The sequence below is a fragment of the Bolinopsis microptera genome, chromosome 3, assembly GCF_026151205.1.
Source record: "Bolinopsis microptera isolate Bmic1 chromosome 3, MBARI_Bmic_1.0, whole genome shotgun sequence".
NCBI classification, from domain to species: domain Eukaryota; kingdom Metazoa; phylum Ctenophora; class Tentaculata; order Lobata; family Bolinopsidae; genus Bolinopsis; species Bolinopsis microptera.
The window spans coordinates 7,357,726-7,372,928 of NC_087074.1; the positions used below are offsets into that span (position 1 = coordinate 7,357,726).

At 39.9% G+C, this 15,203-nt stretch overlaps 2 protein-coding genes across 2 annotated transcripts in view; both read right to left on the reverse strand.

Annotated features, from left to right (window-relative positions):
- Positions 1–1,993: 1,993 nt before the first annotated feature.
- LOC134813141 (uncharacterized) lies at positions 1,994–3,489 on the reverse strand. The gene is made up of 2 exons (XM_063820826.1): positions 3,432–3,489; positions 1,994–2,436 (listed from the first exon to the last, which is right to left on the reverse strand). Exons 1-2 carry the CDS (start codon positions 3,487–3,489, stop codon positions 1,994–1,996), a joined length of 501 nt encoding a protein of 166 aa, XP_063676896.1.
- Positions 3,490–4,069: 580 nt separating this feature from the next.
- Positions 4,070–15,203, reverse strand: part of LOC134813142 (uncharacterized) — a 74,951-nt gene continuing 63,817 nt past the window's right edge. Inside the window, exons 16-18 of the mRNA XM_063820828.1 lie at positions 5,683–5,876; positions 5,330–5,416; positions 4,070–5,118 (exon numbers count right to left, since the gene is read on the reverse strand). Coding sequence (XP_063676898.1) covers positions 4,782–5,118; positions 5,330–5,416; positions 5,683–5,876 — 618 coding nt within the window. The 3' untranslated portion in view covers positions 4,070–4,781. The remainder of the gene's footprint in view (positions 5,119–5,329; positions 5,417–5,682; positions 5,877–15,203) is intronic.

The following is a 15,203-nucleotide window of genomic DNA, read 5'->3' on the forward strand; positions in this document are numbered from 1 at the left end:
AATATAACCAACTCTTCCCCTTACGACATTATTTTACCCCCTTTCGTCGGTTCTGATGATACTATCCTGGTTGTATGAAGAGTTTAGTTATCCTTTTGTAGTGATGCTATGGTAATTTAGCATGTTCGCTTCTACAATACCTGTATTTATACACTCGGGTTCATTAAAATCGAAAATAAATTCCGTTCCTGAGGTGCAGGTCACCTCGCTGCTCCCTTTATTGAGAGCTCTGGATTCAACACAATTCACTTCCACCACGGTTCCTGGGACTACTGGGAACTGTGTTGATGTTCTTATCACAGTTCTCCACTCAGCCTTCAGTCCCGTACAGCTCACTGTCGATATGTCATATTAAATCACGTTGAACTGATTATAGTAATTAATTGGGTTGTGTGATACAATTATAAGGGTTATTTTGACGGTTTCTTATGTTCTCTTCCGCGATTTAGTTTTGCAGTCCCGAACCCTTTCAAGCAACCTCTAACACAATTATAATATCGTTTGCTCGGGGGTCCAAGTCTCAAATACTGTATACAGTTTACCATTCTGTAGCACAGTTAATTCAAATTTAAAACACAACAATAATATAAGATTTAAAATTATCTTACCACAGGCAGTTTTGTCAGAGTTTGGTTTCCATCCAGCGTCACATGTCTCACAGCTTGTCATAGCATCATTCCGATATGTTCCTTCCCCACACGGCTCTGGAATTATAACGCTACAACTGGAAAATCGTTGTGGAAGATAAGAAAATCGTTATTATTTAAGTAATTAAGTACAGTTCAGATATGTTACAATAGCATTAGATTTAAAACAATATGTGAAAAATTAAATATCCACATATTCCACGGTTTTTCGAGGAAATTATTGCCACCCAGACTCTTGCAGTTCATGTCTTCTCGTACCACGAATTTTCCTTCTTGATTCTAACTCTAAGCCCAATACTAATTCAAATTGTTATCAGTCATTAGGGCTAACGCTAAAAATTCGCCTCATCAACAAACTATGAAGCACAATTTGTAGGTTTATAACCTACCAGGACGCGCGCCGAATTGGATCGACTCGTCGACGGTCCTAATATTTTTGGAACAAATATTTTACGAGTATCGCCCGTTAAAGCACAATGCACATTGCACAATGCACATACGGTGTAAACTCTGCAAAATAAATATTGAACCAAAACAATTTTGAGTTTGTTTGGTAAAATAACTTTATACTGCCTATGTTCAAAATATTTTGTAAAAACATCAGTTTCTGAATTGTTAATTGTTTTAACCTTGTAGCTGAAAATGGCTTGTCTCCATGATGTCTACTACAAAATATGCAATATTTCTAAATTATAATTAGCTATTTTGCAATCCGCTATCGCCAATATGATTATAACTCTGCCTTCAGAGAAAAAATGTGATTTTATCTCATTCGGAGAACAGTAATTGATAAAATTATGACCACTTTATTAAGTTACTAGAAAACCCGTGGTCACAGGGATGAAGCTAATAGTATTTTTTGTTAATAAGTTTAAATCGCGTCAAAAACATCCTACACAACCGAAGATACAGCCGATTTGCAATTAAAATGTTGCTCGCACTAAACACAAGTACAACGTAATATCAACAAAACTGATAAAAATGCCGTTCTAACATCTAACAATCTTTGCACGTGCACGTGCGTGTAACAACCCTCGTTACCATGGTTACTTTGCAACCTTTTGCTTTTGACCTAATTTGCACGTGGGCGGTCATACAGACAGACATTCTACAAAAAGAATCTTTTGAATTATGATATCGATAAATAACAATATGATAACTATCCTATTATTATATCCCGTATCCTATATATGTGTTATATTATGTTAAATTACACACTTGAAATTTAGACAGAAAACACGTAATTACGAGCTTACGAGAGAATCAGCAAGGTGGTTTTATTTATAAATTAAATTTGTTGTTACTTTGTTATATTATTATATATTAAACTATAATGCTTGTTGTTGTTAGTCACCTGGTTGTGTTCCGTAGTAATCAGATGCTGTGTCGGAGGAATGGAAACTTATCTTTGCTACGTCTCTACTCCAGAACGTGCTCCAACTATTGTCTATACACGTTGTGCCTGAGAACAGGATGTTGATCACCTCCACCTCGTTACAGTGTATCACTAGTCTGACACCTGCAGTTCTGGTTAGAGTGATACGCCAAACCTTGTCAGTAGGAGAGGGGGGTTCAACAGGGAGGTTAGTCCAGGCTGTGCACCAGTTGAGTAAATATCGTGGAGTTGAGGTGAACCAGAGGTAGACTACTCCTGTATACTCTCCCCCAGCAGAGTTAAGGTGCACTACCACAATATCGTCACTCCCCAGCACACAATTAGTTTTAATTTCTAAAGGTGTCGACTCAAGATCCCACTCTATTTCCACATCTCGCTGCACTGGTAACCAACCTGTTAATTGTATGTTTAACTCGTGACTACTGAGCAACGATTTATGTTATCATGAATTGAAGGAGGAGGTGTTCAGTGTTGTAGCAAAATTGTAAAGGAATTGCAAGAATGTCGCCAATAATTTATTCTCAGAATTTAAGGGCCCAACCATACTATGACTTTTGTCACCATGACAGTTGTCGCCATGACTGTTGTCATAGTGAGGTCAGATGTAATGCCAACAGGCACGACAGTCATGACCAGAGGTACGTAGTGTGTTTAGAGGGCGTGCAAAGGATACGTGACAACTCCTCAGGCACGTCGGGCACGTCTTTTCGTCACGATTACCTTATAAGGTCAATATTTTACGTGATATGGACATTTGCAGTACAGACTTATAGATCGAGTGCAATTGCAAAGATAGTACAGACAGATCCGCGTATCCGTCTGAAACTCGATCTACTGACACAAGATGCTTCCACGTTTTTAGGTTACATTTTTAGGTTTCAATTGGTTAAATGAGTAAAACTGTAAGTGTAACCCTAACGAAAAATTATACCAACTTCCTTATATGTTCATATCACGTGATCGTGAACTTTTTATGGTTTTGAATGCCTTTGAGCGTTCATTTTAATGTTTGTTTAAAATTACTTGTCATACGTTGTATGACCCGCCGCGCACGAAGTGCGCGGCTCCCCCTGTATAGTGAAGCGACAGTGGGGGTCACCACATGATACAAAAAATTACATGTCCGTTCACACAATGTCCGGCCAAATAACGTCCAATAAGGTAAAGTCAAACATAGTAACATACCATTTTGGTTAGCAGCAGCGGCCCCCGGCCCCCTAATGAAGATAGTCAGGATCAAGATGGTCAAGATGTCCTTGGTGCTGACCATTGTGAACTCTTCGGAAACCCAATAGTTCATTTTCATCTTGTCAACACACGCCTACTTCGGACTCGATTGTGCATGTGTGAAACTTTGGAAAGATAGAGAATTGAACGCAAAGGCAAACGGTTGAACTTAGTTGTGGTGACCTTGGAAGCTTGTAGAGAGTTCGCTCTTACTCTCATGGCTAATGCTACAGAAAATGGTCCACAATACCATTAGGCCTAGACAGTGTCTAGGCCTAATGGTAATGTGGACCATTTTCTGTCTGGTAGCAATCCACCAATATCAATCTTGAGTCTTCCCTCTCTGAGAGCCATTGGTGGTGGGACAGCTGTTTATAAAGTTGCCACGATCATAGGCTAATGATCGAATAACTTGTACGCATACAGCAAGTTTTTATAGTGCTAATGCTCTAATGCTATTCAAAGAGGTTGCTAGTATACTACAGATCATAGTTTTAAGCATCTATTTCAAGGAAACGGTGTGCCCACAAGAGCTCTCAGCTTATATTTGGACAATACTATGGGAGATAACATTTCATGACCATTCAGATGACAGAACATTAGCGCTTTAGCACCGCCACCAGATGGACTTTTAAAGTGAATCCCCTCTACAGAAAGAACGATCGTTGCGAAAGAATGATTAGCCTGAGGTCATCTGGTAATATCTCAATTATTTGCAATTTTACATAATTCAAACATTTATTTAGATGATAGTTAAAATAGGTTGTGACATTTAAATCAATGAATTTGACGTCTAAAATAGTGAACAAATATTACTCAAATTTATTTTTAGTTATGCAAAACTAAAAATCAATTCAGTGAAATCAAAAAACTGCCTCAATATGTGATTTGTTAACCGTTCAACGTAAACTAGTCAACCTAAAATTAAATCATATCTTAGTTCGCGAAAACGTCACAATTATACTGGTCATGTTGAAAAGTAACTCTAAAAAACTATTCCATCACACTTTAGCGGACCCCTGTTGCAACAAAAGCCACCTATGTTAGCATAAGCAAAATTTGCCACGTTTTCGTGTGTAAACATAGTTATCTAAACAACTTAACTACTTAACTTAAACTACTTAACTAAACATATTACTTCTGTAAACTTAAACAAAGTCTGATATCTAAACAGCTTTAGAGGGTCTGGTATTGAGGAGTTTGTTGGAGCAGGTAGGACATGAGTAAGAGGGGGTGGAGGAAGGACTGGTGACAGAGTTATAGGAATCGTAGGTCTCGGACTCTCGCTTCTTGACTCACTCAAGTGCTGCTACTTTGATTAACTCGAGAATTATTGAGCATCAGATTTTAACCACTCTTTGTTTATATAGTTCTCACGTTACTTACTTAATAAGTATGATCAGTCGCTTGATTTTAACCGCGGCGTTAATATTGTGTTCATAGCTAGGTTACAATCTTAATAAGAACCACGAGCAGTCTCTAGAGACCTGACTATAAAGTAGACGATCTATTTAAACTTGATGAGCAGCAGAGTTGCCGTTCTCAATAACCAGACCGTTGACATGATGACCGTTTGTGGCTCCGTTGCCATTAGCAACTGGCTCTTGTGGCACAATAGTAGTCAGTCCCTGTTTCATGTGAACAGTCTCCAGCTGTATAGCTACACTTGGGTAGACTAGTAGGGTTGCGAAGAAGTCCTCTAGAGGGTTCCCGTTTATATCGTACTCAGCTCGAACTGAGGATCTGAAGCTAGCCACCAGGGTCACAAACCCGATGTAGAATATCCAGGCAATGGCGTAGGAACCGGGCACTTCAATCTCTACTATGTGTAGGGTTATCCAGCTCAACCTGAGGGAGTGTTTGGGTGGTGATATGTGATCAGAAACCATTGCACCTAATTACAACTAATGTTAAATAAGTAAAAATCATTTTTATGTCGTAAAAAATAATGATACAACTTATAACTTTTAGGAACTAATGATACTTATAATGCTATCTTAATGTGGATAAAACTTATAAATTAAAAGTTTTAGGAATTAGAGATACTAATGCTTCTTACCACAGAACGGAGGCAGCAATAGCAACCATTGTTGAACCCGTCTTCTGACCTCCCTGCCTCATGTTTGTCTTGTAGAGGACCAGTGGTCTGAAGGATTATTGGTTAATTGACACCCAGACACGAAGTTATAAATGTGTTCGCTGCTTTTAACATATTAATAGACACCCAGACACGAAGTTATAAATGTGTTCGCTGCTTTTAACATATTAACACAGGACGTAATAAATGTTACTGGGTGGCACTCAGCCTGTCATTCCGCCAAATTTTCAATTTGTTTATGAACACAAAAGCCTGCGAGCCCTGGTAATATAAACATATCCCCCAAATCCCACAATAATTATGAATAAACTCACGTCATGAAGATGTATTTAGCGAAATTACACCACAGCTTTGGGTCCCACGTAGCAAAGGGGTCGATAATACCGATACTGAAGTCAGCTCCATAGGGGTTTAGATCTCCGAACTCCATGGCAAGACCTCTCCACAGTGACACACACAGGAAGCTCATGATAATGGTGTAAGGGAGTCCAGTAACTATACTCGCCGTCTGAAAGTGGAGATATATGTGTTACCAACGTGTGATCAGGAACATAGTAACATAAACAAATAGCGTTGTATTGGTTCACCTTACTGTGCTCTACCGTGCACACTTGCACAGGTTCCCATAAAACTAAATCACTGGCCAGTAGCTCGTATGATGCAGTGTCCCGCCATTTTTAATGCCCTAAAACTTTCCGCTGCATCATTTTTATAGCTGATCACTATGAATCTGTTGAATTTTAAAATATTATTTGACAGATGTAACGATGATTAATCGTATAATAATTTGGCTAATAACGAGGTTTCTCACGTTTTTTGATGTACCTTGTTACGAGACATATTTAAATGGTACGAAAGTCGGTGGCTAGGTCACCATCATTATTTTCCCCAAATTATTTTTCACGTATTTTCCTTAATTATGACTTTCTCGATTTACCATCAACTTATCAATATAGTAAGTTATATAAGTTATAAATATGATTCATCAAACAATTAATGAACACTAGTATTCGATCATGAATTGGTTTAAAAATGATTTTGGACACGTTCCATTAAAAGTAAGCAAGCTCTGTCACTATTTTATTGGCCACGGCGGCGAAATTTCGGGATTAGTGGAAGATAACAAACACTGTCGGACGTCGGTCTCCTATACCCTCTGGAGGATTATAAGTTAAGTTGAGGCTAACTTTCAAAAGCTCCGGAGAAATTGTTTGCAAAATGAAACAGCTGATCAGAGAAGATTTTTGTATTTAATTTTTCCAAACATTGGGTTTCATTTTGTAAAATAAGGAGTTGAAAAAAATCACTACCTTACGAGACATAATTATGTTCGACATAATTCCGGTGACCTAAATGATTTGGGAACGAAAATATGGGAATTTTTACCGAAAACCGCCACATTTCGCACACCAAATTAAATCATGGTATTTGTTGACAATTAAAAGTACCATAACTAGTTAATAGAACAGAGAACTGCACAACAAATTCACAACTCTACGAGCGAATTACTCCGAACAATTGGCAAGATTTTATTCAAATCTGTATTGAAATTAACCATATCAGTTAGTAAGATCCTGTACCCATTTCATACTATTTTTTGTTATCTTCACTCAGTTGCTTACAAAGTTAGAAACAGCATCCCATAATAAAACACATTGCTTCTAATCTGCACTTCTGCAGGTCCAAACAAACATGGTTACATTACACTATTACAGTACATACAATTAACAATATACAATTTAATAGAGAAATTTGAAAAATTTAATTACAGTCTAGTGGATCTACGTCTCTCGACTTTGGCGTTTCAGCTGCAGACCCCCATTATTATCTGTCCATGAATTCTTCATCATATTTTTGGACGCAGTTGAAGAACCCCGATAGTCTATACCCCGAACTGAAACACTGAACTTCCCGCCAGAACAAAACACCTTACACGCAAGCTCTGACAACTTCAACCAGAGAAAGGCCCTGAAACTAGGAACAGTCAGACTATAAATGTAGAAGTTTGACATGATGTTCAGTAAAGTCAGATAATCAGATATCCTTCTGAACTGGATGTAAAATCTCTCCGGGGGGCTACTCTGCACAAACGGCTCCATTAAGTTATATACGATAAAGGGTAGATAAGAGATACAGTAGAGAGTCCCAGTGAGGAGCACTGTGAAGATCCCCTGCCAGCGGAGAGACCCCCCACTCCTGCACGCTACAACCCGGGCTCTGGAGAGATACTGGACAGTGAGGATGGTGGAGATGATGACGATCAGGTTGATGGGGATGCAGTGGATAAGACCCTCTAGTAACCCCGAGTACCACCACACACTTGATAGTTCCGTGTCGTAGGTCTTGTAGTCGAATATCACAGAATCTTGAAAGCAAATGATTAACCCCACTGGTAAGGGAGTACAAAACAGCCATATCACACCACAAGCAACATGCGCCTTCTTCTTGCTCCAGCACCTAGTTCTCAGAGGGTACCGGACCAGCAGGAACTTACTGACTGACAGGGCACAAACCAGTACGTTACTGACGGGGAATGCCCAATATCCCACAAACTCCTGTAAGTACGCCAGATAGTCCCCGAATACCCACCGGTCTGTTATTAGGGATACTATAACTGGGATCACGTAGTCGATAGCTAGAATCAGGTCACATACTGCCATGTGCTGGATCACTGCTATGATGAATTTGTTCAGTTTGAAGGCGTTGTATTTAGTTGAAGCGATCAGAACGATACTATCTCCTATCAGCGAGGATATTAGAACTATGATTAGATATGAAAGCCACAAATATCTCTCAAAATCCTCTTGAATACCATAGATTGTAGCGTTGTTGGACCTGATTGCCATTGGAGACGAGGAAAAGGTTCAAAAATGCTTTACCATTAGTCTTGATAAGAGATAATAGGTTACCTAAAGAAAAATGTAGAATAAAGAAACATACTGAATTAAATAATTGAAGAAATGATAAATAACATATTGTTAGAGACAAAAAACTCAGACTTTTAAGCTATAAGTATAAGCTAAGGTGAAAAGTACGTTAGAGCGGAGTGCTTCAGGTGCTTGTAGGTTTATAACCTACCAAGACGTGCGCCGAGTTGAACTCGTCGATCCAGTCTTATTTGAAACAAATATTTAAAAATACTGAACGATCTTGAAACAAAGAAAGAGTTGCTACGTATCCAAACTAAGCAGCCTCGTTACACCGTACTTATCACTTGATGACTGTTTAGACAGTCAAAAGGTATCATGTCAGTCGATATGATGACATTAGAAATGAAACGGCGCGCGGCCGACTGCGCGATTATCTGGCGGCAAAGACCTATTCTCTACTATTAGTGAAAAGTACAGAAAGTCGTTATTAAATACGTACGTTACGTCTGACCTGCAATGTAAGTACTTCTCCTCTTAGCATTGAAGAGTGCTGCTCATTTGAAGCAACGATCACACAAAGTGACTGAGTATGATTGAGATTACCCTAATCTTGTGCACCACTCATCAGGATAATCTTACTATCTTACACTTCACGGCAATGACCCACCAACAGTAAACAATAGAATTATAAACCAGGCGAGGTTTTCCTGGAGAAGAATCTGTGTGCATATCGTGATTAACCCTTTCTAGCTTAATTAGCCTATTTGTAGTGTACACCAGGGAGAGATCTAATTAGCATATCGTTTATAACTCCCACCCTTAGTCGGACTAAAAAAGTAAAAACACAATACTCTCAAGAACATGCTACCTCAAACCCAGGCATATCTTAGTCTCCTACATATTATGATGCAGAGTGAAATATATATGATTTATAAGATGAAAATTAAATAGTTTAGATAGTTTAGATAGTTTAAATAGTTTCAATAGTTTCAATAGTTTAAATAGTTTAAATAGTTTAAATACATAGTTTAAATAGTTTAAATACATAGTTTAAATAGTTTAAATAGTTTAAATAGTCTAAGAATTGTGCGAGATGACGATACCTAGCTATAAGTATAAATATAATGGCCGACGCAAGATTATGAGATCTACAACATCCCGGTAGAACCTATAGAACTGATACAACAGTTCACTGGCTCTTAATATGATCTCATATATCAGGCCCTGAAGCTAAAAATAGTTGAACACAGGTGCAATTTTCTTAGATCCACTAATTCTCTCTCACAACAGTAAGTTATCAATATCTACACAACTCAGCATCCTGTCTACTTATACATAGTAACATGACAGTTTATTATTGAGTACAAGGATTCTCAGAGTCAAGAGAGAAGAAAGATAGAAAATAAACACGATCAAAGACTGTAAATATTGAGAAGCTGTTTGAAAAGTCGGCTGAAAGAACGGATGATTATGAACAGTACCATATAAAGTTAAATGTAGCTGTAAGTATGGTTTCTACTCTAACTCGGTATCGAGTTAGGTTTACTGTTATAGTCATTGACTTAAAGTTGTCATTTGATCTTCTTTTTAACTGACTTCTCAGCAAACCCTTAAATATGCAGATAAAGACACACTTACATGAAGCAAGTTACACAGTACACAGTGTGTACTACACACTGTACACAGTACACAGTACATATTACACAGTACACACAGTACACAGCACACTATCACACACTGTTATAAATACATCTTTGTGAACTCTAAAGACGAAATCCTCGATCAACAGATAAAACAAAGACAAAATGAAATTATAACTTTGACCAATGAGAGCCAGTGTGCGAACTCCGTGAGTTGTCCGTGAGTACAGGGGTATAGGAGAAGATGGAAGGAGATAGACCGACACTTGATAATATTTGAATTCTGTTTTGTTTAACTAGAACTATATTGTGATGTTATATTAGTTATTTTATTCGATAACCCAAATAACTTGTTTGAGTTCATCACATGGCTCTCCTCCAACCATTTCATTACATCAACCAATCGTTGCTTAACACAGATTCAATTTAATATAGTTTATACTTATAACTTGAAGTTAAACTTCTTAGGTCTGATAAATTTAACGGGTAAACCAGACTAGGGGTTTAACATTTTACAAAAAAACAAAGACAAAATAAAATTAGAACTTTTTTTACAGCACATCATAGTCTCACTTAAAACTGCGGCTGACACAGATTGGACGTGTTTAATATTGTCACTATCGTGTTACAGAGCTAATTAATGTACAGAGAGTGAGGAGAACCATCACATGGGATAATATAATAATATTAGATAATAACAAGGTAATAACATTAGCACGATTACCCAGCTGCAAATATTTTAGATTAGTTATACAGTGCCGCTACTATCCAATTTAAACAGACTTTAACTAATAACATGCCTGTAAACATTATACATTATCATATAAATAAGATAATAAGATAGCATAATTCATGGACAGTGTCTCACAGTTTGGTTGGATAATTAATAATCATAAATCGGGCTCACTAAATAACGGGTCACTAGATTGTACCGTGGTTACTATCAGTAGTCAGTACGCCCCGCTACACAAACAGAAACACAGCAACGTGAGACCAACTGCAGTTTGTATACAGGTAACAGAGGAGGGGATTAGCAGAATTATAACAGTCCATGTGTGACTACGTTCTCGTTTTACAAGCAAGTTTAACAAGAACCTGAAACTATCGCTATAAGTAAACATGTCAACCTAAGTTGTGCTGCTATAATTAGTTCAGTACAAGTCTAATTGTTATGTTTGTAGACGTTTGTGCTGGCCGTGATGTTAAAATCACCCAAGGAATGGCACCCCATACCACCACATTATTCAACAAACTAGACATAGCTCTATTACAGTCTCAGATGGGACATTGGAAAGTTTGGCGCCTGTGTAACTTGTATGGCTTGATATTCATCTTATTGAAGCCCTACTATACAGTAAATCGAAATGTTCAGGATTAACTTACAATAATTTGTAACATTATTCATTATTTCATTAGGGAGGGGTGAGGGTAACTAGACTTTTAACACATTATCTCCTAATTCATTCCTTCCCAGCCTCTTTCCGAACAAAAATACTTATACAATAGTACCTGGCTATAACGCGCCGAATTTATTAAAGCGAGGTGCGTTATAGCGAGGTGCGTTATAGCGAGGTGCGTTATAGCGAGGTGCGTTATAGCGAGGTGCGTTATAGCGAGGTGCGTTATAGCGAGGTGCGTTATAGCGAGGTGCGTTATAGCGAGGTGCGTTATACTTATAGCGAGGTGCGTTATAGCGAGGTGCGTTATAGCGAGGTGCGTTATAGCGAGGTGCGTTATAGCGAGGTGCGTTATAGCGAGGTGCGTTATAGCGAGGTGCGTTATAGCGAGGTGCGTTATAGCGAGGTGCGTTATAGCGAGGTGCGTTATAGCGAGGTGCGTTATAGCGAGGTGCGTTATAGCGAGGTGCGTTATAGCGAGGTGCGTTATAGCGAGGTGCGTTATAGCGAGGTGCGTTATAGCGAGGTGCGTTATAGCGAGGTGCGTTATAGCGAGGTGCGTTATAACGAGGTGCGTTATAGCGAGGTGCGTTGTAGCGAGGTGCGTTGTAGCGAGGTGCGGTTGTAGCGAGGTGCGTTGTAGCGAGGTGCGTTGTAGCGAGGTGCGTTGTAGCGAGGTGCGTTGTAGCGAGGTGCGTTGTAGCGAGGTGCGTTGTAGCGAGGTGCGTTGTAGCGAGGTGCGTTGTAGCGAGGTGCGTTATAGCGAGGTGCGTTATAGCGAGGTGCGTTATAGCGAGGTGCGTTTTAGCGAGGTGCGTTATAGCGAGGTGCGTTATAGCGAGGTGCGTTATAGCGAGGTGCGTTATAGCGAGGTGCGTTTTAGCGAGGTGCGTTATAGCGAGGTGCGTTATAGCGAGGTGCGTTATAGCGAGGTGCGTTATAGCGAGGTGCGTTATAGCGAGGTGCGTTATAGCGAGGTGCGTTATAGCGAGGTGCGTTTTAGCGAGGTGCGTTATAGCGAGGTGCGTTATAGCGAGGTGCGTTATAGCGAGGTGCGTTATAGCGAGGTGCGTTATAGCGAGGTGCGTTATAGCGAGGTGCGTTATAGCGAGGTGCGTTATAGCGAGGTGCGTTATAGCGAGGTGCGTTATAGCGAGGTGCGTTATAGCGAGGTGCGTTATAGCGAGGTGCGTTATAGCGAGGTGCGTTATAGCGAGGTGCGTTATAGCGAGGTGCGTTATAGCGAGGTGCGTTATAGCGAGGTGCGTTATAGCGAGGTGCGTTATAGCGTAATAGCGAGGTGCGTTATAGCGAGGTGCGTTATAGCGAGGTGCGTTATAGCGAGGTGCGTTATAGCGAGGTCTGGGTTATAAAATGTCAAGTGTCCATAACCTCAAAGCTAACCACATCAGAGGCGGCTCGTGGGAGCTGGTTGGCAGTTGTGTCGGGTGTCCAATCGACGGACTCAGGGTGCTTGGAGCAGTCGGGTCACATAACCCTTAATAAACCCTAACCCGTGCCAAAAACAATCGAATTCGTGTTTTACTAGCCTGTCACGTGACCAAACCATGACCATTTTTTTTGCTCATAACTCCTCAGGGAAGTGTTTTAACCCTTAATAAACCCTAACCCGTGCCAAAAACAATCGAATTCGTGTTTTACTAGCCTGTCACGTGACCAAACCATGACCATTTTTTTGCTCATAACTCCTCAGGGAAGTGTTTTAACCCTATGTCATTAGGTATGTTTCAGAATCAGCATCGAAAGTTAAATACATTGGATGATGCTACTTATTGTAAAAATCTTAAAAATCCTTGGCGAGTGATCTAATGGCTCCGATTTTACAATTCCGAGAGCAAATCTTGAGCCACAAAGAATCTACTTTCACAACGGTAGTTAAGGATCATTTAGCTGAGAGCACAAGGTCATTAGATGCGGTAAAAGGCAGCTTTTCCTGTCCAGGGGAAAACAATGAAAGAAATAGTCCAAATGTCATAGCTGAAAGTAAGTGAGAGAGATTGCAATACAGGTAGCTGCATCAGCTGAGCGAGCTCAAGCAGTTAGAGTGAACAATATACAAGTATTTAGGGGACAACATGGTGGTTATTTCTATTTTCTAGACCAGAGCGGCATGGTAGCTGAGCTAAACGGTATGGTGGTGATTGTCACGTGGTGTCGAGCGTGAAAACTGAACACGTGACCAAAAATTCTGCCTCACGGTTGGTCAGGCAAAACCAGCTCGACATCTGGTTGGTCCAGCAATCAGCTCGTTCAAGAGCACACGTCGTTCAGCTAATACCCTCGGTTTTTCACGTACAAACAGGATTTGCTGTCTCTCTCTCTCTCTTCTTTTCTTTTCCCAGTTATATGCTTGTAGTTTCCTTTTATCTATAACGCATGAACTTGTTAGCGGTTTTGTTAAATATCAATATTGCTTTATGATTTCTTCCCCGCGATGCAACTGTGTACAATTTAGGATAACAGCATGAGCGGGCATGTATCGTAGCGAACATATTTACAGTAAACTATTTCATATTTTACAACTCAGAGCGTTGTTAGTGTCAGTCTTGTTCTATTTATCACACTAGGCCCCCCTCTATCTATCGAAATACGTTTCAGGGTGCATTCTATTTTGAGGCACTGCCATTTTATTTATCAATAAGATAATTTATCTTATCAACAAGTTAAGAGAATAATGAGGATATCCCAAATCTTACTGATACCCCTTCTCATCATCGGAACGGAGGGGGGGGGGGGGGGGGGGCAACAGGCGACGTTACGCCAATGGACCGAAGGGGTTCATCCTGAATTTATGTTAATCTTAGAAACGCAATAATGTGTGCGAATAAACATAGATTGAAATACTGATGTCAGCAAGCAAAGTTTAGTATTTGTATATTTGGTATTACTATATACGTTTATGAGGTCCCATCACAGATGATCGAAAGGAATTCCTGTGAATGAAATGCAACTATTGTATGTGAACACCACCCGCACACACTTTGACGCTTATCCAATATTCAAATAAAAGCGAACCATCCCTAAAAGGGTACTTCCAATCTTAAGCTGCTTGCCTGCGGCTGAAACTTGCAACTAATACTTGACTAAACTCGACTATACTTGCAGAAGATTGTGTTGCGGGCCAGTTAGTTAGTATCTGGGTCAGTCAACTGGCTGTGCAGCCTGTCCGGCAGATGAATGGAGTGCTGCAGCAAACACAGCTGATACCTGCACTGCCTGTCCAGCTGGCAAAGGGGTAGCCTCTGAGCAGGAACACAACAAAGTGATTGCACATGGAGTAAGTTGTTGTTTCCTAAAAATTGGAGGGACCGAAGGGGTTCATCCTGAAATTTATGTTAATCTTAGAAATGCAATAATGTGTGCGAATAAACATAGACTGAAATACTGACGTCAACAAGCAAAGTTTAGTATTTGTACAATAATTGGTATTACTATACGTTTATGAGGTCCCATCACAGATGCTCGAAAGGAATTCCTGTGAATGAAATGCAACTATTGTATGTGAACACCACCCGCACACACTTTGACACTTATCCAATATTCAAATAAAAGCGAACCATCCCTAAAAGGGTACTTCGAATCTTAAGCTGCTTGCCTGCGGCTGAAACTTGCAACTAATACTTGACTAAACTCGACTATACTTGCAGAAGATTGTGTTGCGGGCCAGTATCTGGATCAGTCAACTGGCTGTGCAGCCTGTCCGGCAGATGAATGGAGTGCTGCAGCAAACACAGCTGATACCTGCACTGCCTGTCCAGCTGGCAAAGGGGTAGCCTCTGGAGCAGGAACACAACAAAGTGACTGCACATGGAGTAAGTTGTTGTTTCCTAAAAATTGGAGGGACCGAAGGGGTTCATCCTGAAATTTATGTTAATCTTAGAAATGCAATAATGTGTGCGAATAAACA

What these genes read in the sequence shown, in the direction of transcription:
- LOC134813141 (XM_063820826.1), bottom strand. Translation starts at nt 3,489, where the DNA reads ATGAGAGTAAGAGCGAACTCTCTACAAGCTTCCAAGGTCACCACAACT. An exon ending in CACCACAACTAAGTTCAACC is followed by an intron (nt 2,437 to 3,431) that starts GTTTGCCTTTGC and finishes TACAATTAACAG; the next exon opens with GTTGGTTACCAGTGCAGCGA.